Source organism: Lactuca virosa, chromosome 2, assembly GCF_052849685.1.
Source record: "Lactuca virosa cultivar CGN04683 chromosome 2, Lactuca_virosa_CGN04683_v6, whole genome shotgun sequence".
Lineage (NCBI taxonomy): Eukaryota > Viridiplantae > Streptophyta > Magnoliopsida > Asterales > Asteraceae > Lactuca > Lactuca virosa.
The window spans coordinates 311,836,652-311,860,835 of NC_136427.1; the positions used below are offsets into that span (position 1 = coordinate 311,836,652).

Consider the following 24,184-nt stretch of genomic DNA (forward strand, 5'->3'; position numbering starts at 1 on the left):
GTAGGGACCATTCGGGTTTAAAAAATAAGTTATGGACTAAACGCACAACTTCCCCCAAACCACATGGACCATTCGTGTAATTTACTCTTACTTTTCGTTTTGTTGAGAGTAACTATTTTTTTGTACACATCTAGGTAACAAACATGTTGAAAATGTTTACAAATGACCATTATGACCGGATGTAACCTGCTACAACATGTCATAATGGTCATATGTAAACACTTCCAACAAGTTCGTTACCTAGACGTGTATAAAAAAAATAGTTACCCAGATGTGAAAAAACCGAAAAGTTAATTACCTTAATAAGTCATATTCTCATTAAAAAAAGAAAAAAAAAACTTCCTCACAAAATAAACGAGCTCAAATTCTTAAAATAACCTTACCAGTTTAATTAAATAACCTTACCAGTTTAATTAAACATATTGAAACCTATTTATTGTTTATATGAAATTAAGATGTTTTGTTAGTGTTAAACACCAAGGTTTTACATTACTTGGCTATACTAACGTCCAGCTTATACCGGCTATAAGCCTATAAATGGACCAAATTTGTCTATCGACTTCAAGCATCCAAATTATACGACATGTCATAGTCCTTCATGTAGGCTTTATGCTTATAAAGTTTGTGTGGTCAGTGTTTATTGTTAATTTTTTTTAAAGGATATATATATATATATATATATATATATATATATATATATATATATATATATATATATATATATATATATATATATATATATATAAAAAGAGAGAGAGAAAGAGGTTCAGTTTCATTTGAGACCATACTAATTTTATGAGACCGTGAAACGCAATCTAAAAATAATTTTAAAATGCAAAATAAAAAGAAAAATCCGAAATCTTTTTTTAATTATTATTTTCGTCACTTTTTTTACCTAAAAAAAATTAAAAATAAAATAAAAATAAATTACTGTTTTTTTTTTGAAAAATACGTGAAATATTCTAATAGAATATACACTGTAAATATTCTAATATGATTTTTAGAGTGTTAGAATATTCTACTAGATTTGTCACATATGTAAAATATTATAATATTCTACTAGAATATGTAAAAAACAGTATTTTATTTTATTTTGTTATTATTTTTTTTTTTTGTATTTTTTTAATTTTTTTTGGAAAATATAAATGACGAAAATAATATTTGAAAAAAAAAATTTGAAAATTTTTAATTATTTTGCATTTTAAAAATATTTTTTGTTTATCTACAGAGTGGCTAGGATTGCGTCTCACGGTCTCACAAAATTAAGCTGTTTCACATGAACCTATATATATATATATATATATATATATATATATATATATATATATATATATATATATATATGTGTGTGTGTGTTTATATAAAGGTTTTTATTGAATGAGTGAGTCTGGATCAAGTTGTAAAGAAAAGAAAAAAATACAAAAATATGAGGGTGGAATGTGTGGTATCATTTGCAAGATCGGAATGGGTGAGGTGACAAGGCGGTATCGGTGAGAAAACCTCCCCGAACTTTATAGGTACCGTAAAAATTTCTCGATTCGGGTTTTCATGTTGAATGTGATAAAAAATAAGAAGAAAAAGGAGATACATGGAGGATTCCAATTGAGGTGGCATTCATGATGCGTGGGAATAACACCCCGATCTCTAGGTATCGACAAGCAATGTATGATGTTTTGGGATGACATTGTCTACCTTGAAGGAGAAAAGTTATATCATTAAGAGAAAATAAACTTGTATAAATATTTTATTGGATATTAACACAAAAGCTTTTAAGTTTGTCAAAAATTGACGATTTTATCACATGTACGATGCATACATACAAGACTTATATTTAACACCTCAGTAGGCCTATATAAGCGTATAGCCCTTATCATAAAGACACGTTAGACTTCCAGCCAACTAATAGTCAACACCTCAGTGGACCTATATGCATAAAACCCTTATCCCAAAGGCATATTAGGCTTCCAATTATCCTCCTAATGGCTTTGAAGGCTTACAACTAACTTCCCTTATAATTAATACATACCAAGCAAATAGACTAACCAATTTAGCACACAATCGTACCCTATTAGTACCCATCCAACCTACCACACTAGATATACAATTTTATACATGATATAGTGAGAAAACCACCTAAATCAAAATCTGAATAATCAGACGTTCACGTACTTAAATGAATCAGCAACACAAACCACCTAAATAACAATCAGAGGTCAAACCTCAGTCTACAACTTAAATCCCCCAAACTTGACCAAAATTTAACTTGGTCAAAAAGTTAACGATAATGTTCAACGCATCGCGAATAGCTAATGGGAGTGTCACGATCACAAGGCTAAAATACAGTAGCGAACCCAGTCCAACACTCACATCGCGACCTAACTTGGTCACATCACACTTTCTGATGTGGAAGCCTTTTTCTCATTAAGCACTTGATCCATTCATATCAAGGCTTAAACTTTCAGATCCGAATCTATCAAAGGAATTAATGGATAAAGTTTATAAACTTATCTATATCTCAAGCCCAATCAAACCTTATCTCCAACTCTAACTCATAAATATCCCAAAAATGAGTTAAATCCTTTTAATGGAAACAAGAAACTCAAACATACACTCCTAAGGTTCCAAGCAAGTATAGAAATCACCCAAAGTTAAAAAAAAATAGTCTTGGAGTTCTCCAAACTCCAAGAACTTCATAAAAAGGACCAAAAGAGATCAAAATCTCTTCACAGGTCTATATCCAAGCATGAAACCGAATAAAGCATGGAGCTTTAAGACTCATAGTGTAAATAGAGGGTCTAGAAGGTGGAAACTTCATCTGGAATCACTTTCCAAGATCCACACACTTTCTTCTTCTTCAAGACTTTCACAAACACACCAAGAATCTCTTAAAGGCATAAAAGGAGGCTAGGGTTATGTTCTGGAGATGGAGTCTGGTGTTAAGAGAGAACTCTAAAAGTTAGCATCATTATATAGGGTCCAAGGCCTCATACCTAAGGTTTTAGGCTATGACGGCTTTGCATCACGACCTATACATGGTCGTGTCACTACTTATCGACGTAACTCACGACACAACATCCAGAAGTTACGTCGTACTTAGCCAAAAACCCAATTCTCAATTTTAATTCAAACTTTAACACCCTATTTCATGTATGAATTTTACTTTTAAATTTTTGAAAAGTTTGGATGGCCACGACATGGTGAAGGGATCACTACGACATGACATTGCTGCATAAAACGTGTGTTTCATTTAGGCACCACGACGTGGTCACACTATGGCCACGACATGGTGATGACAGAATGCCAAAACCTTAGATTTTGCGAGCTTTGAGCCATATTTAAGGAATATGGTGGCTAGGGTTTCATCCACCCTCAACCTCCATCACTCCTTTTGACCTTAAGGCAGAACCTTAGCCCCTCTTCAAGTTTTTGAGCTCATCCTTGGTGTTTTTGTGACATTTGAAAGAAGAAGAAGAAGTTATAGTGCAAGGAATCATCAAGCAACTCATATCCACCATTGTTGGCATCTTTTGGACCTTTGTAAGTCATCAAGACTTGATCTTTTTGGCTCATTTCTTATAGATCTAGGATTATTTTCATGTTTTGGTTTATAGTTGAGATTTAAATGGTTGAATGAGATAAATTTTGCAAGTTTACGACTCACCAAGGTCCCTTAAGCATAATATCTTCTAGATATAGAGGTTAGATGAGAATTATGAATCATGCATGTGGTTTAAGTCATTTTTTCCATCTTTTGGCCTACCTTGAGTGAGGGACATGCATGTCCACAAAGTTTGGATTTTTATGGATCTTTAGGGTCCCAAGAAGCTTACTAGAGATTATGAACAAATGGCTTAACGTATTAAGGTCTCAATCCATTAAGCTGTCCAGATGTGGCAACCACGGTATGGCGAAATGGAAATCCGCGACTGTTTTTGGCATTCAACTACCATGATGTGGCGACATTCTAAGTTGACTTTGACCGTTGACTTTTTGACCTAGTTGACTTTGGTCAAATGGCTAGTTTTAGAATGTAGACTAAGGTTTAACCTTGAATGTTTCGATAGGTGGGTTGTATCACTAGTATCTCGAGTGTGAGGTGAGTTTTCTCACTATACTATGTAGGTTGCTAGATTTTCTTTGTGACACTTGCATGAAAGATGTGGTTGGATCACAACAATTGTATGAAATACTGTGGTTGGATCACAACATTTGTATGAAAGACCATGGTTGGATCATGACATGAAAGATTGTGGTTGGGATGTAGCAATGGAAGTAACTATAAGACTATGGTTGGATCATAACATTCACATGTTTTAAAATATACCCCAAGGGCTAGACCTACTAATATGTATGGTATGTGGTATTTTGAGAAACCCACTAAGCTTTGTGCTTGCGGTTTTATGTTTAAATGTTTCAGGTACTTCTGGTTCCAAAGGAAAGGTCCCCACCTGATCACACTACATCCCCTGGAGTTTTATTCCGCACTATCTTTTTATGATCCACTCTGATGTTTTGATGATACTTTATACTTTGTTTGTCTTTTGAACAAATTAATGAATGTTTTGGGTTGTTTAAAAATGAACTTTTTACTTAGTATTTTTGGGACGTTACAAAATTATTACGAAAACAACTCATACCTGGAAAATGGGTATGACAAGAAAAAAATCAATACAATGGTTTTACACACCTGATTCCTCCATTGCTTTCACAAATTTGCATCTAAGGGTACCGTCCAACATTATTGCTTCCTTTTTGTCCCTCTTGCCATTAATAAAAGATATGTTGTTTTTCAACTTAAGCAACGATAAGACGATTCAAAATTTTCTAAACATTTAAAATATCAAAAGGACACATGCTCAACATTATCCCAGTCAAAACTGACGTGTAGATCATAAATTGATGTGTATATCTATGGCTGTAAACGAACCAAACGAACACGAACGGGACTTGTTCATATTCGTTCGTTTAAGTTAGTCGAACAAATGAACGAACACAAACGGATAAACAAACGAGTTTTCTTGTTCATGTTCGTTCGTTTAACAAATAACATTGTTCATGTTCGTTCGTTTATGTTCGTGAACATGCTAAACGAACATAAACGAATGAACATAAATGAACAAAGATAAACAAACATAATTCGAGCATATATAAACATTAATGAACATATAATATAGTAATATAATCAGATACAATAAAGCATATATGAACATAAAAGGAACTTATATGAACAAACAAAAACAAACGTAAACGAACAACATAAACGAACGTTCACGAACATAATTGAACAAACGGGACCATTGTTCATGTTCATTCGTTTAACTAAACGAACGAGAATTTGTGTTCATGTTCGCTCATTTATTAAATAAACGAAGATAAACAAACTTCCCGCCGAACGGTTCACGAATAGTTCGTTGAACGTTCGGTTCATTTACAGCCCTATGTATATCGATGATATGTTTCCAATCAAAAGACAGTAGAAAGAGGACATATCGATTTTGATGATCAATGTTGGAGTTTTTTTGGGCTCTATTGCTTATAGAAAAAAAATGGTTCGAGGAGAAGATTTGATGGAAGCATGTAAACATAGATGGAGGAATCGATTTGAGGCGTATATCTCATCGGATAACATGGGATTAACTTTGAACAAATAGCACATACTACCTTTAACTTTTAGAAACTACATGTTTGATCCCGAAAACAATAAGCAACCTATATGACAATATAGTTACCAGCCAACGTGACTGCTATATGACATGGTAACCGACTAATGAAGGTGTTACCTGCTAAATGACATTTTAGATAAAACATTGCAAAGTTTAGGCATCTACACACATAATTTCGTATTTAGAGTAAAACCGTCATTTTATGACAAACTTACAGGTTTTTTGAATATCTCATAATTAATTTCTTGTTTTTTTGTGGGTTTTATACAGAAAGTTCAATTATTTTGGAAAAAATTTCGATAAAGTCTTAATTTTTTTTATTTAAACAGAAAAGTCATACTAAGTATTATTTTGGGAAAATCACATAACATGTCATTTCCAGTTAAAATACAAAAAATAACTTTTCGTTAATTTCGGCAAATTGTTAAATAATCGAGACTTTTCCGTTAAAAAAAAAATTTAGCACTTTACAATTTTTTTTTCCAAAATAATGAAACTTTTCTGCATAAAACATTTTTTTTATTATTTATAAATATAATATAGAATCAAACATTTTAACCCTTAAATGTTGGATAATGATAATATGTTATTGAAACATTTAGAACTAAAATAGTGATGATAATTAAATGATCACTAATTACTTTTAAATAAGAGAAAATTACAAATTTAGCCTAATACACTAATTATTTTGTGGGAAAATAGCCAAAAAAAACTCAAATTGCATTTTTAGCCACTAAAATCGCAGATGGGTATAAGCCATCTGCGATTTCGCCATGCCATCCGCGAACGTACAAGTGGCTAAAGCACAGACGTGCTTTAGCCACTTATACGTTCGCAGGTGGTTTTTATTTTTATTTTTTATTTTTTTTTTCGCTGTATATATACCCTTTTTCCAGCCTAAAATCGCAGATGAACTATGTCCATCTGCGATTTCCTCTCGTTTCACCTGCGATTTTATGATTTTTTTTTCTTATTTTTTTTATATTTTGACTACGAAATTGATAGGGTTTGACTACGAAATAACCTTATTTATGGTTCTGTTTTAAGATCTTACCATATTTTCGGGATTGTTGAAGAAATCGTCCATTATAACTCTAAGGAAATCGTAGGGAGAGAGTGTTTCTCTAACAAAGATAGTGAAAATGAAGGGAAAAAAAAACATTTTATATTAAAACTCTACGAAATCACAGATGGAAAACACCAAATAACAGTGGACTGTTCCATCTGCGAATGTACAAGTGCCTAAAGCACATTTGTGCTTTAGGCACTTGTACGTTCGCAGATGGAAATGCGAAATCGCAGATGGACTTAATCCATCTGCGATTTTAAGGGCTAATTTTGTAATTTGAGTTTTTTGTGGCTATTTTCCACAAAATAATTAGTGTATTTGGTTAAATTTGTAATTTTCTCTTTAAATAAATCCAAAATGGTTATCAATTTCCGAATACAAAAACTCAAATAGAGACTTGCAAATTTTGCAAGGTGTAGAATGATTCTATGATATAGAAGATTTAGCCACGACGAAAATACAAGACCTAGCAATTGGGTTTGTTATATAGGTTTTGACACGTATGAACACAGCCTACTTCATAATCAATTTTGATTCGGTTTCCCTTTTCTCTTTGTGGCGTCAGAGCGTTTTTCTCAATTCCCTTGCTCCCCAAGCAATTTGGAGACACAAATTCTTCAATAAAAGCTGCGATCAAAAGGTAATATTTTTCTTCTCGTAATCATAGTAAACATGATACTTAATTTGGTTAAAGATGAATATATGTATGGATTTCATTTCAGGATTAAGATCCTATTGGTCAAAGTTTTGAATTGAAGGGACATGGTAAAGAAGAACGAATCGATTCAGTATGAACACGATAATTTGTTTACGGACTCCGATCAATCTCCAGGGAATGCTATACATGAATATGAACTTGAGTTGATGTCTGAATCTTCAAGAATGACAGAACCCATTAAACCTCCGCCGCAACAGCCTATACCAACGAAGATGAATGACAAATTAGGGCTTTGCGAAAGAGCGTTATCCGCCGCTGGCGCCGCCTTCCTCTCCGCCATTATTGTTAACCCTCTTGATGTGGCCAAAGTATGTAATTTCTCTGTTTCCCCCTTTTCCTCTGCACCACCTTTACTTTTCTCTTCATTTTTTTTTCAAGCCTCTTTGGTACCCTTTTCTGTACGTCTCGCACAAGGGTTTTGTTACAAAACATACACCATCAATAACTTTTTTTGTATTAATTTTTTTTTAAAAGGTATCCAAATATTCAACTTGAAAAGCAACTGTTTTTGACATACAAACTCAAATTCAGATGTCATTCTCCCTTGAAAACTATGTCTTACTTATTAATGTTGCTAATTTGTTATTCATTCTTGTTAACTTCATATTGGGTGTTGATGCCCATGGTAATGATTCTTCATTTTGTGTATGGTTGTGATTTGACAGACAAGGCTGCAAGCACAGGCTGCTGGTGTAGCATACTCACATCCAATGACTAATCTTACGAGTCGAATGGCCGTTTTTGGACCAAACATGGTATGCTTGCTTTGTAATATTTGTTAGAATGTTGTGCAATCATTATGATGTTGATAATCATGTAATTGTTTGTTTTAGATGTTTGCGGATCTAAGATGTTCTCCATCATGTACGCGTGCTGGAGTACATGGTACAGTGTCCATCTGTCCACCAGATTGCTTTGAGTACAAAGGAACACTTGATGTTTTCTATAAAATTATTCGACAGGTTGGTCATCTTCTTCCTTTTATAGGAAATATATTTAGATATTCTGTAGTCCAGCAGTTTTCTAATTGTTGATCATTTTAAGATTTGTGAGTGTCTTTTCAGGAGGGATTTGCAAGATTATGGCGAGGCACCAATGCTGGTCTTGCATTGGCTATACCAACTGTAAGGCGCTGAACCTGATTTTTTTTTTCTTTTTCTTCGGTTAATGAATGCTTAATGTTAATATATTGTTTGAACAGGTGGGAATCTATCTGCCTTGCTATGACATCTTCCGTAATTGGTTTGAAGAGTTTGCAGCTGAAAATGCTCCAAGCATGACACCGTATGCCCCTTTACTGGCTGGATCATTGTCACGTTCATTGGCTTGCACTACCTGTTATCCTATAGAACTTGCTAGAACCCGTATGCAGGTTGTTATCAATAATACTTATTTTTATCTTATCATCTAGCAGTAGCTCTACTCACATTTTACTAATCTTTGATTTTTGTCACCACATAGGCATTTAAAGACTTCAACACTGGTAAAAAAGCTCCAGGAGTGTGGAAGATGTTACTGGATGTGAAGACAAATGGTAATTTAGATATAAAGTTATTGCACTCAAATTCAAGATTTTAATAATTGAGTTTATTTTTTTTGAGTGCAGTGCAAAGCTATCGCGCTCTTTGGACAGGTCTTGGGGCACAGCTGGCACGTGACGTGCCTTTTTCTGCAATTTGTTGGTCAACCCTTGAGCCAGTAAGAAGGCGGCTTCTGAGTGTGGTGGGTGAAGAAGCGAATGCCGCCAGCATGCTTGGAGTAAATTTCTCAGCAGGTTTTGTTGCAGGTAGCCTTGCTGCAGCCGCCACCTGTCCGCTTGATGTTGCAAAAACCAGAAGACAGATAGAGGTATGTATCATTTGTTGTATTTCCTTTGATACGTTTTGGGTGGATTCTTATTTTTACTTTTATGTTGACTTGTTATCACAGAAGGATCCTGTTAGAGCATTAAGGATGACAACAAGGCAGACTCTAATGGAGGTTTGGAGGTATGTTGTTTCTCTTGGAACACAAAAACAGTTGTATAACTTATTGCACTTTTGTGAATTATTAATTATATTTGTTTCATCAGGGATGGGGGAATGAGGGGACTATTTACAGGGGTGGGCCCACGTGTGGGGCGTGCAGGGCCTTCTGTTGGAATCGTGGTGTCGTTTTATGAAGTTGTTAAGTATGCTCTGCATCATCAACGTTCAACTTCTTGACTAACATGATCTCAAACTGTTCATTCTGTTAGACTTGATCTCCAGCTTGATGATGATGATGATGATGATGATGATGATGATGGAGGAGAAGAATAATAATACTCAATACATTATGTTGGCATGAAGATTAGCAGAGTTTTTGGTAGTCAGTAGTAGTTTTAGATGCTCTTCTCATGAAAACAACACTAATTTCCTTTTTTCTTTTTAGTTTTCTATCTCCACGAACAAAGTCAAGCTGTAGTTAAAATTTTGTATTTGATGCTGAACAATTTTGAACAAAATACAATATATATAATGATCAAATCACTAATCGTTGTGTTGTCGTTATAAAGTATGCCAGTTTTGTTTATTATTGCATCTACAAACCGAAACATGAAGTGGAAGATAGATAAGTAGTCATTGTAAATGCACAACTATTCTTATAAAGTATGAGAGTCTTTTGTCTACTGATATTAAAAAAGAAAAAAAAAAAATATTTTTTACATTGTAATTGTAAAATAGTAATAAATAAATACAACATCCTTTTGACAACGTACGTCTGTCCATGCAATATGACCAAAATGTTGCATAATATAATCTCACATTATGCACCAACGCGAACACATCAATGGCTTATTGAGAGTGATATAGCTATCTGGGCGTAGGTCACGTACATGTCTGGGATTTCTTTTTATTGAGCATTGCAATTATCACAACAATCTTTTTAAAAATTTATTATTAGTTTTTGTTTTTACCCTACAAAATATATACATGGTGAGCGTAAGTTCCATAATATGGAAATAATTAATTATGCTCACAAAATTAAATCTTTCATATTATGAATATCAAAAAGAGACTAACGAATCAATACAACGTAGATCTAAATACTCTCTACCATCTCATCATTCCCACCCTTCAAACCTCCAATTCAAGACGAAATATCTTTGACCATAAACTTGGCTTTCCAAGAAACACAATTCCATGCACAATACATCTTTCTTGATGAGCTCGTGTTTCTTAGGAATAAAAGGATGACGAATGGTGAAAAGAAACTCAAACTCAATGAATGAGGTACGTTAGCGCCAAAGCCACCACCATTAGCACGCAAGCAATCCCTTGATCAATCGTTAATCCTGTTTCATCACCGCATATATATAGGCACACACATCAACTGATACAAACAATAATAGATATAAATAAAGATAAAGAGACAAACTGACACGGACCATCGACAGTTTGATCATCAAGCTCAGGGAATTGAGCCACGGATTCGGAGGTGAACCTTGGCCTTTGGTTTGGTGCCATTGTATGTGTCCTTAGCAACGCTAACGGTAGCTCTGCAAACGTCTCCGTGAGCAGAGTTACGTTTCGGGTGGTTTTGAAGAAGAGAAAAAGAAAAAGCCCGAAATTAAGATCAAAGTGAGGGTAAAAGAAACCAATAAAGGATATTGATGTATGGTGGTGAGAAGAGCAAGGGGAGGCCACACTTTTATGAGAAATAATCAACCTATTATTCGTAATATATCCCTACAACTTATCATAATATATGTAAAATGCCTAAAGTTTGATGGTATCCAACACAAATTTCATGTTTTATCATCCAACATGTTAGAATAAAGGGAAGGTTCGTTGTGAACCACTCATAAGTCCGATTGATAATCGTTTTTCAGTTAGGAACCAATGATGATGGTAAAAGATAGAATGTCAAAATTTTATAATTTAATTAAGGAATGAGCATGTTTAAGTTTACATTTTATCTAAATTTTGTTAAATTTAACATCCTGACTTTATTTCTAGAACATCGTAATTTTATTTTATCTCAAATTGGTAATTTTCTCAAACTCATGACCTATGTTAAAGAAAAATAATTTTTTTTTCTGAAAATGATTCAAAATAAAAATACGTGATAACCTTTTATAAAAGTTGTTAGACCTAAAGTCAGTGGCGGAGCGATTGTCAAAGTAAATGAGTAGCACAAAAAAACAACTTCTGCATAATATACAATAAGAAAAAAACCATGCAATTTCATTAAACATAACAAAGTGACAAAATAGACAATAAAAATATATTATATTTTAAAGTTCACATCTTCGCTCTTTCATTTTCCAAAAGCGAGTTTCGTTTGCTTATGAAAGACTTCAGTAATATATTGGTTTTTTCTCAATAGCAAATCACACTTTTCTTGTGTCTTTTGGTGATAACTTTGAATTTTACCTAAAGGAAGATCATTCAAATCAAAAGTTTGTAGCACTTGTGGTCGTTGACTAGGTTCATCAGGTTGTGGTCCTTGTGGAACTTGTGGTCTTTGAGTAGGTTCATTAGGTTTTGGTTCTTGTGGAACTTGTGGTTGTTGGGTAGGTTTATTAGGTTGTGGAACTTGTGGACTTTCATTAGACTTATTTTTTGGAAGTTCTTCCACCATTATCATTTAATTGTCTTTTGAAAAATTTATTAATAGAACCCTACAATCAAAATATTTCAACTATAAACTTGATTTCAAGTTTCAACAACAAATAATCACTAACTATTAACTTTAAGTCCCTAATTAAACAAACATAATTGCTAATTTCTAATTTTTCAAGTTTCAACACAATGCCAAGTGCCAAATAATGAAAATTTCAAACAACCTAACAATAAACAATAGGAATATGATTGAGTTAACTTACTTGTTTTATTATGCAATGTGACCTTAAACTCGTCGGTCGGAGATGGTCGTGGGACTCCGCCGACAAGCAGCAACAACAAATGACGGAAATTGAAGTAACAATGACTTAACGAGCAACAACAGGAGAAGTCGTTGATCGATCACCCTTATGTTTATATTTCACGTTCCTTTCTTTATCAAATCATTCAAATGGGTACAAAATTTGAATTATGTTATCTCTTACTTCATTAAAAAATTAAGCTCAAATAAAAAAAACAAAATTCTATATTTCTACTTCATAAAAACTAATTAGTTCAGTTTTAAACAATAAATATATATCAAAAGGACTTATCTACGTATTTTAGTTATGACTTATCTAACATATTTTAGTTATGGGTTAATGTCCATCACATACAATATTTCCTGATTTAGTTTAAAACTAGATTATGACCCGCGTAAAACGCGGGGAACATATAAAAGTATAAAAAAAATTGGCACTATAACAGAAACAAAGTAACAGAAACAGATTTAACATTATTGGTAACATTGAAATGTCTGAAAAAAAAACAATGAAACACCTAAATATCTATAATCGTTGAAGGATCTCTTTGTAGACATAACTTTTTGTTTTATTAGTTGGATGACCTTCCTCGTCATATATGAGTAACTTCAATAATTTTTCACTTGTGACGCGAGAAACAAAAAACATATAACTGACAATGAATGAAGACGGGCATACGCAAGTATAATCCAACATTTGATAATTATTGTCATTGACTTTTGTTAATGGCCATAACAAAATAAACAACTATGGGGAATTGCTTCCGCTAAAAACGGAATGAGATTCTTTTATTAGACGGAGTTAACTTCCTGCAAGGTATATAAGTAGTCTCATTAAAGAATCTAGCATATATGATTCAGACTTCAATGACGTGTCTTCCAAAACAATATGTAATCTAGTATCATTGCATAGTCATTTGGTTTGCTCGATAGTACGAAGTAACATGACTGGAACACCTATTTTTAGTGTAAGTTTATGGTTGGAAATTCTAGATGCCTTAAAAACATTCAACATAACTGAAGAGTAGATTGATTCCTCAAAAAAATCTGGTAATTCTATCTCACATAAAGAATTTGAACTCATATATGTTTTCCCTTCATCTTTCATCAATCCTAAAATGTAGCCATTGGTAGCATCAAATTCTTCATTTGTAGGTACCAAAATAGCTTTATCTTGAAAATATGATGGATCATTAAGATGGTTTTCAAATGATGGATAAATGGTGGATACAATTGAATGAATATGGTCACCTGTAGAGCGAACAACAACGTCTTCTGGAAATTCAACTTCAGCTTCACTGTTAGGTGCATTTCATGTACCCATTTTGTAGCTTTATTTCATAAAAGTACATTGCATATAGGCTTAAACTCATGCATTTTGCATGTTTTTCGGGATTTTTCATGAGGCAATTTCATTCAAATACTTTTGTGATATTTCAGGGACTTTTGGAGGTAGGATATTGTTGGAGGAGGTAAATAAAAGTTGCGGACAAAGTTTCAGGACTTGCGGAGCACCGAGGAGCAAGATATCAAAGAAATGAAGATTTTGGCTTTACAGAGATTTACACGGCCGTGTAAATGCAAGCCTTGCGTTTACGCGGGCCGTGTAAACGTAGATTTCTGCACAGTATATTTTTGCGTTTACGCGGGCCGTGTAAATGACAGTGTTAATTTACGCGGGCCGTGTAAACGTAAATGCGGGTTTTAAAGCAGTTTTTCACCATTTTTAAAGGGGGGAACCGACTTTTTACTTTGGGGGGGGGGGTCGACTTTTGGAGTAGAGAAGGCGATTTTCTTGAGGATTTTGAAGTTGATTAACACTTGGGAACATTTGATTTCATTTTGTAAGAACTTTAATTTCATTTTCTAGATTTGTGATCTTGTTCTAGTCATGAGTGGCTAGAACCCTAGATTCTCCAACTTTATGTCTTGACTTCTAGTTGTGATTTCAATCATATGACTTTTTGTTTTCTTTCAATTTTCTATCTAATGAATTTGATTTTGTTTCAATCGAATGTTTGATTCTAATTGTGATTCTTATTGGCCATTTGAATTAGGGTTAGATCATTCAAGTTATCTAATTGCAAAATCCGTAATTGTTTTGTAAATTGGACTAGGTAACAAGCACTAAACTGATTTCTATTGAATGAATTTATTGTAAATCTTATTCACACATTCTTATGCTCCCGAGCTTATGAGGAGTATTGAGTGTTATTGGGAACATTCACATAAAGTTTAATGCAATCTTTCAACCTAATTCTAAGAGTTTGTTTAGATTAGATTGGTAAGGTTAGGATTAATCAAAGAGCTTGTTTTGGTTAATTATTGTGGTGAATGGGAAGTGTTAGAGCTTGTTAACACTTTCAAGTACCAACTTAGATAGAATTAAACAAATATCTTGTCATCCATGGAATCACATTGCTAATTTGTCTTGCATAGAGTTGGAGTACTTACAAATCTTGAACTTATTTCACTTAATCAATCATTTACTTATTGCTTTATTCTATAGTTTAAATCATTGCTTATAAATTCCCCCCATTCTGTGACCATTTTTGTACCTTACGCAAAAAGGTATAAACACTTGTCCCGTGTCTCTGTGGATCGACCCTACTTACCTTGTACTACGTTTTTAGTGCATAGTAGTAGTGTTTAAGGAGTCATTTGTACCCTTTATTTGTTGGGTTTGACACGCCTAACATTCACCATCATTAGGGCCACCAATATTACCTTCACTAATTTTAAGAATCCACTCATCAAATGCTTTTGTCTCATCCAAATCATTAGTTAGACAACCAAACTAAAGCCTCATGTTTACGGTTAAACGTAAAACTTTACATTCACGCCATAATTCAATAGGGGAAGCTAAACAATTTACGATATACCTAAATAATCAAATGCATATCAACTCGATAACATTAATTGAAAATGTTCAAGGTTTAATGTTAGAAGTTTGATGTACAATTTAGGAATTGATTTTAGATTTACTACAATTCAAAGTTCATTGCCTGTTTTGGATGATTACTCAAATTACATTGCTAATCTCAGTGGGGGTTACTAATATGGTTGATGGTCTGATCTTGGTCGATGTGATGTGTTCTTCTCAATCATGAAATCAATGTGGATAGTCCGCAAACCATGTGCTGAGTAACACCTAAGTGAAGCATTTAACACATTTAGAACAATATAAATCCATTACCTTGCATGGGATAGTTGGGTAGGGCCAATCAACTATTACAGGAAGACCTTATTACAGTAAATTAAGAACATTAGGTGTACCCATTTATCCTTGAGAAAGTAAACTTAATGTTCCCACAATGTTCCCAACCCTATTTTCAAGTGTGTATGGTGTACCCATTTATCCTTGAGAAAGTAAACTTAATAAGAAGATTCAAACCAGTTAAACGGAAGAATAAGGCTGTGAAAGGTTCTTACTATGCTTCTCGACATGCCCAGACAATGCAAGTTAACCAAAAAAACTCTGCTAATTAACCAAAATTAATTAATCCCAAACATTTTCCAATAAGATTTATCGATGTAATCTATTTACATGGTATACTAAAACTTTGTCTTTTCTTTGCTATTGAGTCTAAAAGATGTTTTTTTATAATATTAAAAAAGGATAGGTGAATAACTTATTTCTGAGAGCCAAATTTGTACCTTTAAAAGATGTTTTTTACAATAAATCAAAACACATATCACCACTGGGTTTTGCCGAGTTGTAGAATATGTGGATCACTCACTGATATAAGGGTTTAAATTTCATCTCCAAATCCAGGAAGGGATCGAATGGGTAAAGCATTATAGATATTGACTCAAGTATATCTTCCATTCATGACTTGGTAAGCCACAAAAAAATCATTGACTAATGCATATACAAAAATGTAAAAATAAAAAAGATAATCGACATATGCAAATTCACTACCTAGTGGACATATCTTCCAAATTGAAACGATGGATGAGAGGTAGCGGTGCTGCTGCGTCCATCCTTTTGCTCTCCAGATATCTATAACTTAAAAAATCAAAATCAACAATGCATATCATAAGAACAAAAATCGAAGCAGATTCAGAAAATGTAACCATTATGGATTTAAACTTAAATAGAAATGTTTTATAGATTGGAACTTCATAGTTGAAACAGAATAAAAGAAACATAATCTAAAACGTATCCAAAATCGATCTAAACTATAATCAAATTAAAGTATAATCCAAAGAAATGTATCTCTATATCATTCCTCCTTCTTTCATGATGATCGAATACATGACTGATCTACACAGATCGAAGCCCACATATATTTTATTTCTTCTTTCCCCCATTTTCTTTCCCACTACAAAACTTAGGTTAGATAAATTATGTAAAGAAAAAAGGGAGAGAGGGTAGGGGTACTGGTAATAAGGGATGAGGCGGGACATTTTTTCATTTTATTTTTGGTGACATTTAATTGTCATTAATAAAATTCCTAATTTAATTCATTTTATTTTTAGTGAGATTTAATTGTCATTAACAAAATTCCTAATTTAATTCATTTTATTTTTGGTGAGATTTAATTGTCATTAATAGACTTCCTAATTTAAAACGTAATATATGTTTTATAAAATTTGTGGACAAAAATAAATGGGTTGACAAAGATTATGTCAGCAAATAATCCAATAGTGGAAAATATATGATTGAAATGCAATCAATGACCCTAATTTCTTCAATTTAGAATTAAATGTTTTCTTTTAATAATATTTAGAGATTTCCTCATTTAGTTTAAAAGGTCTTTTATGTTATTATTATTATTATATATATATTAAAGTTGTGGAAGAAAGGAATAGTAAACTTGGGATACTTTGTCCAAGTTTGGTCCCTTGATTTACATATCCGGTCCCTGTACTTCTTTAATTAATTTATTCATGTCCTTTTGTTTGTGTTCCATTCAACTTCCCATTTTTTTGGCAGAATTGGTCCCTGTATTATTGTTGGAAGTTAGGAATACTAAATTTGGATGTTTTTTGGCAACTTTGGTCATTATTCTTTACCCATTTTGACACTTTTGGTCCTTGCAATCAATATTTTTACACTTTTTTGGAACCTTTTAATATTTAAAGTTTGGCCACAAAACTTTAACGGTTTGACAACTTTGATCCCTTTTCTAAAAAGTTGCTAATTCCTACCCCTTTAATTATTTAGCCATTTTCACACTTCTGGTCATTGCAGTAAAAACTTTTACATTTTTTGTCCGGGGCAAAGCCCGAACTTTTCATCCTTGCACTTTCTATGTCTGTCATATTTATTAATTCGGAAACAACATTGAAAGCTTCTGGCCCCCGCGTAGCGGGGGTAACCTTTCTAGTTATTATTATTATTATTATTATTATTTGTTTTCTAAGGCATAAACTCAAATATTACATGTGAATTTAGTCATTCTCACAGATTATGTATGTTAAAAACATTTTAGGCGGACACTTAAGCTACTGATGGTAGTGGTAACGGTGGCAACGGTAGTGATGAAGGTGGAAAATAATATCATATTAGCACTTATAATAAGTTATCCAAATTAGAAGCTATTTTTCTTTGTTTTTTTAAAAAATAAATCAAGAAAAACTTTTAACGTTTTTTATCCTTTGAAAAAACAATTGTCAGTTCTTAGAAAACAAACACCACCTAACTCTTTAGTTATTCCTTGAAGTTGTTTTGATTTGTACTTTAATCGAGAAAATGACTTACAATAGTAATCATTGACCCAAAATTTGCTCTTTAGGTCACTAAACTTTTAATTGTATCCAATAAGCAAACAAAATTTTTATTTTGGTTTTAAAATACTATCGATTACAATTTTTATCGGTTAAAATGACAACGGATACCATCATTACCCATGCCACGTCTTACTAATAACCTATTGTAGTCATTTTTCTCAAACCACAACTTCAATTACATAGATTTTTACCAATTAAAATGACAAGGTCACAAAACAATATGACGTTGCTAATGACTATAAGTTGTGGTATGAGAAAAACGATTACACGAAGTTTTTATTTAGATGCGACAAGGGCAATGACAGTGTTTATTGTCATTTTAATCAATAAAAATCATAATCCTTGGTATTTTAAAACCAAAATAAAAAGTTGGTTTCTTATTGGATACAATTACAAGTTTAGTGACCTAAAGAACAAGTTTTATGTTATTGATTGCCATTTTAAGTCATTTTCCTTACTTTAATATGTAATCTCACACTCTACTCTCCTCATGTAGAAACTTTCACACTGCCTTGGCCCTTGGCTCGATTCTTTCTTCTTCGCACATCGTCGCTGTCTGGCCGTCATTGCAGCCTCTTCTGGTCATCCTTCATCTTGACCTTGTGCAAGTAATATCCTGAACATTCCCTAAATCCCTTCCTCGATTCCTCCTCCTCTACTCTTTTGTGAACTTAGCTTACCATGGTTTTGTTTAAGAACTTCTAATCTTCCAGTGACTTTTGTTTTAGAACTAAAATTATTTTAATTTAAGTCATTACGCACTACACCATATCCTTGTACTACACTCTCATTAACACATATACACCTAGGGCTGTAAACGAATCGACCGAACACGAACGTGAACTTGTTCATGTTTGTTGGTTTAAGTTAGCCGAACAAATGAACGAAAACGAACAGATAAACGAACAGATAAACGAACAAATAAACGAACGATTTTTCTTATTCATGTTTGTTCATTTAACAAATTACATTGTTCATGTTCGTTCGTTCATGTTCGTGAACATGCTAAATGAACATAAACGAACAAATGTAAACAAACATAATTGAGCATATAATATAGTAATGTAAACAAACACAATTAAACATATATTAACATAAAAGGAACTTATATGAACGAACATAAACGAGCAACATAAACGAACGTTCATGAACATAACTGAACGAACGAGACCATGATTCATGTTCTTTCGTTTAACTAAACGAACGAGAGTTTGTGTTCATGTTCTTTCATTTATTAAAAAAACAAATATAAATGAACTTCCCGCTGAAAGGTTTACGAACAGTTAGCTGAACGTTCAGTTCGATTACTGCTTTTTCTTGACAGTTCTTAGACCAAAAAACACATATTGAAAGGATTTTGTGGATTAATGTCGTATTCTTTTATTTGGAATAAACCTACATTTATGATGAGTTTATTGATAAAAATTAGCGATGTAAACTATATTTTGTTGTGGTTTAAGGTCAATGAAATTAGTGATAAAAAATCAGTGATGAATTATGATAACTATAAATGAAATTATTACAGGTTGGGGCTAAAACATTTGGCCTGGGGTCCCACAAAATATTTCTAACATGAAGGTCCTCATGACCTCATATATACTAACTTTATTAAAAAAAACAAACAAAAAAAACAAATGAAATTACTGTTTAAAAATATTCTTTCCGTCCCATATTAATAGTCCACGTTTCTTTTTTGTTTTGTCCTAAAATAGTTGTCTACTTCTAAAAATAAATATGTCTTTTACCATAATACCCTCATTATTAGTTAAATTACCATAAAATTAAATGCAACTACCATATAATTAAATGCAAGAGAAGGATAAGACCGTCAAGTTAATGATAATTAATGTTTTCTTAAACTGTATTTTTTTTTTTTTTTTTTTTTGTCAGAAGACTGTTTGGAAGGAGGGAGTAAATTATATAGAATGAAAATCATAACGTTACATATCAAAGTAGGTGTTTGTAACTTCTAATCGTTTGTTTCGAGTACCCCCACGCCATGTCTTGCTCAGGTAATCTGAATCCAGTTTGGCTTTCTTCATATCTGCTCTTATCGTTTTCTAGGTTTAGCTTCATTTGGGGAAAAAATGTAACTGATACTTTATGTACTCCAAGTCTTGGATAAAATGCCTACCATTTACGAACATAACCTCTCTCTCATATACAGTAGGTTATAATAACTTTAAAGATCAGGGTTTTAATCCTGGGACGTTTGTAGTGTTTTTACGTAAATCTTCATTTAGTCAAGTCAGCAATTAACGTTTTAAGAAACCCTTAGGGGATGGCTGTTAAATTAGCTTATAACGAGGGATATTACAAAACACAAAACATAAGATAAAGAAATGAAGTTCTCCGGGATCGTCGGCAACCACCGCTATCTCCATCGTCTCCAGAAGTCTTTAATTGCAGCTGGAAACAGGACAGTTGTAAATGATATAGGGTTCAAGCACAAGTTCTCAGGATTGATATCAGAAGAAGAGTCAGAACTGAAAGAATTCAATGATTATCTGGATAATCTAAAGAACCATGAAAAATCCGGTGTTCCAAAAGGGGCTGGAACCGACTCCGATGATGGTTTTGATCTCGGAAGGATGAAACGGCTAATGCAATCACTTGGAAACCCTCAATCTAAATTCAAGGTTTGTGTTCTCTTTTAGCATTGATTCGGGTCAAATATTCTGAAATTTGAGGTTATGATCATTAATTATACAGGCTGTTCACATTGCTGGGACCAAAGGAAAAGGTTCAACTGCTGCATTTCTGTCCAATATTTTACGCGCTCAAGGCTATTCTGTAGGTTGCTACACAAGGTATTACTTTTTGTTAATCACATCAGTTAGTTTAGTTGTACAATAAATGATTACAAATCACATGACATGATCACAGTCCACATATCAAGACCATTAGGGAACGCATAACATTAGGAAGACTTGGTGATCCGGTATCAGCCAAGACAGTAAATTCCTTGTTTCAAAGGATAAAACTTGTTCTTGATCAGGCTGTGCAGCTTGAAAAGGGGCACCTTAGTCATTTCGAGGTACCACAAATTAATCACAAAATTTGCTTATGGGGAAAAAGATTGCTAGTCTGAATGCTTATGCTTAACTCATGATATAGGTTCTCACTGCTGTGGCCTTCAATCTATTTGCTGAAGAGAATGTTGACATTACAGTTATTGAGGTTCATTTCATCTCTAGACTAAACTAGATTTCACCAGAAAATGGCACATTTGTAAATACTTTGCCCTTTTAATGAAGGCTGGATTAGGTGGTGCACGCGATGCGACTAATATAATCTCAAGTTCAGATCTTGCAGTTTCCATTATCACAACAATTGGTGAAGAACATCTGGCTGCATTAGGGGGCTCTTTGGAAACTATCACAGTTGCAAAATCAGGCATAATTAAACATGGACGCCCAGTTAGGTGGTTTCTAAGTGGGCCATATCTTCTTCATCTGGCGATAAGCATAAAAGTTTTTTATAAATTTTTTTCAGGTGGTTCTAGGCGGGCCCTACCTTCCACACATCGAGCTCATTCTTCGCAATAAAGCATCTTCATGTTGTTCTCCAGTAATCTCCGCATCTGATCCTGGAAACACAAGTGTGATTAAAGGCATTACCAATGTCTCTGGTATTCCTTTCCAAGTATCTGATATCATACTTCACATTAACAGAGACTTACAACTGGTATGTAATGTGAATGCCCTTTTCAGTTATGAATGTGTCCAGATAGACATCAGCCACTTTATCCTTAGGAAAAAAAAGAAAGAAAAGAAACAACGCTTTATGTAGTTTTATTTATGCAGTAGTGAAATGTGAGAATAATATTTTGTTGTTAACTTATGTAGTCTTTTGAGGTGTATGATGTAAAATTGCGTTTGCTGGGATGGCATCAACTTCAAAATGCTGCAACCGCCACATGTGCAGCACTCTGTCTTCGTGATCAAGGTGCTGCCTGCGTTTGTTTGAAAGAGTTGTTGTTATAAATAAATAAATAAATAAATATTTGTAATTTGTGGAATTCCATTTCCAGGATGGAGAATATCAGATGGATCCATTCGTAGTGGTCTAGAAATTACACACTTACCGGGAAGAAGCCAATTTTTAACATCTGAAGAAACAGAGGCGTTAGGACTACCTGGTGCTACCATACTACTGGATGGAGGTTCAACTTCAAATGTGAATGTTGTTTTTTTTTTTTTTTCTATGAATTGAAAAGAAAAAGAAAGTTTGATTAATTAATTCATTAATTCATTCCAGCACATACCAAGGAATCTGCCAAGGCTTTGGCTGACATGATTCAGATTACATCTCCGGAAGCAGCTTTGGTTTTTGTGGTTGCTATGGCAAGTGACAAAGACCATCAAGCATTTGCAACAGAATTACTTGCAGGTGCATGTGCTTCTTTCATACTAGTTCTTGTTTGACCAAATTTCATGAAATAGCAATAAACAAATATTTTTTTTACAAATATGAAACTTGTAATGTAAGCAATATATATATATATATATATATATATATATATATATATATATATATATATATATATATATATATATATATATATAACATGGAAGTATGAATGTGATAAATATCGAAAATACCCCTCAGAAATAAACTTGTAAGTAACATTGATAACTCTTATGTTGTTGTTGCTGCAGTGAGGCGACCGGTTGCGGTATTGTTGACGGAAGTTAGCATTGCTGGAGACCGGTACAGGAGTGCTTCTTTGTCCTTGTTAAGAGATGCTTGGATGGAGGCGTGTAATGATTTGGGTATTAAAATTTATGAAGAAGAAGAAGATAGGCTGAAAAAACATGATGATGGTAATGGTATGTTACTGTTGAATGGTGGTTCGTTGATGGAGTCGATGAGGGTTGGAGATGAGATCATTCAATCGAGAAGAGCAGCAGCAGGTGTTTTAGTGGTTACGGGATCCCTGCATATTGTTTCTTCGGTTTTATGCTCCCTCTGAACTCGGTTTCTGTTTCTTGGAGGATCTTTCAACTTGTTTTCATGTATTTAAAGATTTCATATCTCTGTTCAATGTTCCAAATATCAAATGTTCTTCAAGGACCGTTGGAATTCACCTTCAAAATGGTTCAATGGAGTTTCGTTTGACACTTCGAATTTGTTAAGATTAATTACAGATTTATATTTAGGAAATTTTCAGAATACTCCTTATATTATTATTTCATTAACAACAAATGTTCAGAAAAGTCTTGTATTGTTGCTTCTGTAACCTTACTTTATTTGTAACGTCTTAAAACTTAAAATCAAAAATTTTATTTTTATATTAATAAAACCATCAACCAAACATGTTAATAAAAACCATAAAGGAAAATCAGAGTATATCAATCAATCATCCAAAATACATCAGGGTTAAATGAGGCGGAAATCATGGTGTGTGCAATGCGATCATCCCGAGCTCTTCCCCTTAGATCCGGAAGCACCTGAAACATAAACCGAAAACCGTAAGCATGAAGCTTAGTTTAGTGAGTTCCCCAAAATACCGCATACCATACATATCTGTCAGCTCAAGGCTGTGTCAGGTCTATTTCACCTCCGAGCCTATTTCAACTCATGTGTCGGCCCAAGACCGTACCAGGTCTATTTTACCACCGATTCTATTTCAACTCATATGTCAGCACAAGGCTGTACCGGGTCTATTTCACCCTCGAGTCTATTTCACCCCACATACATATAACAAACATGCACACATGCATACATACATACAACAAGAGTCACAAAGACTACAAACACATACAATCCTAGTGTCCTACAGTGAGCAAACTCACCTCAGTCTGCTGTCAGTCAAACGGATGCTCGGGCTGTTGAACCGGGGAATCATCGCGCTAAAATAAAACCCCAATTAATAACTAGGCCATAAACCATATCCGAGAATCTAATTTATTAGTCCCAATACCCAGAGTAAAAGACCATTTTACCCTTACCTCACTTGGCCTAATAACCGAGGCCCAAATCCAATGGAACTAAAGCCCAATAGTGACCCAATTCCTAAAGGACACCCCAAAGCCCCCTATGGGCCTAAATACAAAAGGCCCCAAAGCCTATCAATGGCCTAAAGTCAAAAAACTAGTGGCCCAACAA

The 24,184-nt window shown here is 33.6% G+C and overlaps 2 protein-coding genes across 2 annotated transcripts; both read left to right on the top strand.

The window, feature by feature from the left end:
• Positions 1–7,205: 7,205 nt before the first annotated feature.
• LOC145161684 (mitochondrial carrier protein MTM1-like) lies at positions 7,206–9,964 on the top strand. The gene is made up of 10 exons (XM_079081265.1): positions 7,206–7,372; positions 7,455–7,758; positions 8,116–8,205; positions 8,284–8,412; positions 8,515–8,574; positions 8,652–8,822; positions 8,912–8,984; positions 9,057–9,298; positions 9,380–9,438; positions 9,522–9,964. Exons 2-10 carry the CDS (start codon positions 7,495–7,497, stop codon positions 9,652–9,654), a joined length of 1,221 nt encoding a protein of 406 aa, XP_078937391.1. The 5' UTR covers positions 7,206–7,372; positions 7,455–7,494; the 3' UTR covers positions 9,655–9,964.
• A 10,035-nt stretch (positions 9,965–19,999) lies between these two features.
• Positions 20,000–23,257, top strand: GLA1 (Folylpolyglutamate synthetase family protein). Its single transcript, XM_079081266.1, has 11 exons — positions 20,000–20,085; positions 20,352–20,712; positions 20,786–20,883; positions 20,960–21,110; positions 21,191–21,253; positions 21,331–21,492; positions 21,569–21,760; positions 21,922–22,021; positions 22,107–22,238; positions 22,334–22,465; positions 22,735–23,257. Exons 2-11 carry the CDS (start codon positions 20,416–20,418, stop codon positions 23,046–23,048), a joined length of 1,641 nt encoding a protein of 546 aa, XP_078937392.1. The 5' UTR covers positions 20,000–20,085; positions 20,352–20,415; the 3' UTR covers positions 23,049–23,257.
• Positions 23,258–24,184: the final 927 nt, after the last annotated feature.

Coding starts and splice junctions, on each gene's coding strand:
- GLA1 (XM_079081266.1), top strand. CDS start 20,416: ATGAAGTTCTCCGGGATCGTCGGCAACCACCGCTATCTCCATCGTCTC. Junction 21,254..21,330: donor TTGACATTACAGTTATTGAG/GTTCATTTCATC, acceptor CTTTTAATGAAG/GCTGGATTAGGTGGTGCACG. Junction 22,022..22,106: donor ACTCTGTCTTCGTGATCAAG/GTGCTGCCTGCG, acceptor TTCCATTTCCAG/GATGGAGAATATCAGATGGA.
- LOC145161684 (XM_079081265.1), top strand. CDS start 7,495: ATGGTAAAGAAGAACGAATCGATTCAGTATGAACACGATAATTTGTTT. Junction 8,413..8,514: donor TCTATAAAATTATTCGACAG/GTTGGTCATCTT, acceptor GTGTCTTTTCAG/GAGGGATTTGCAAGATTATG. Junction 9,439..9,521: donor ACTCTAATGGAGGTTTGGAG/GTATGTTGTTTC, acceptor TTGTTTCATCAG/GGATGGGGGAATGAGGGGAC.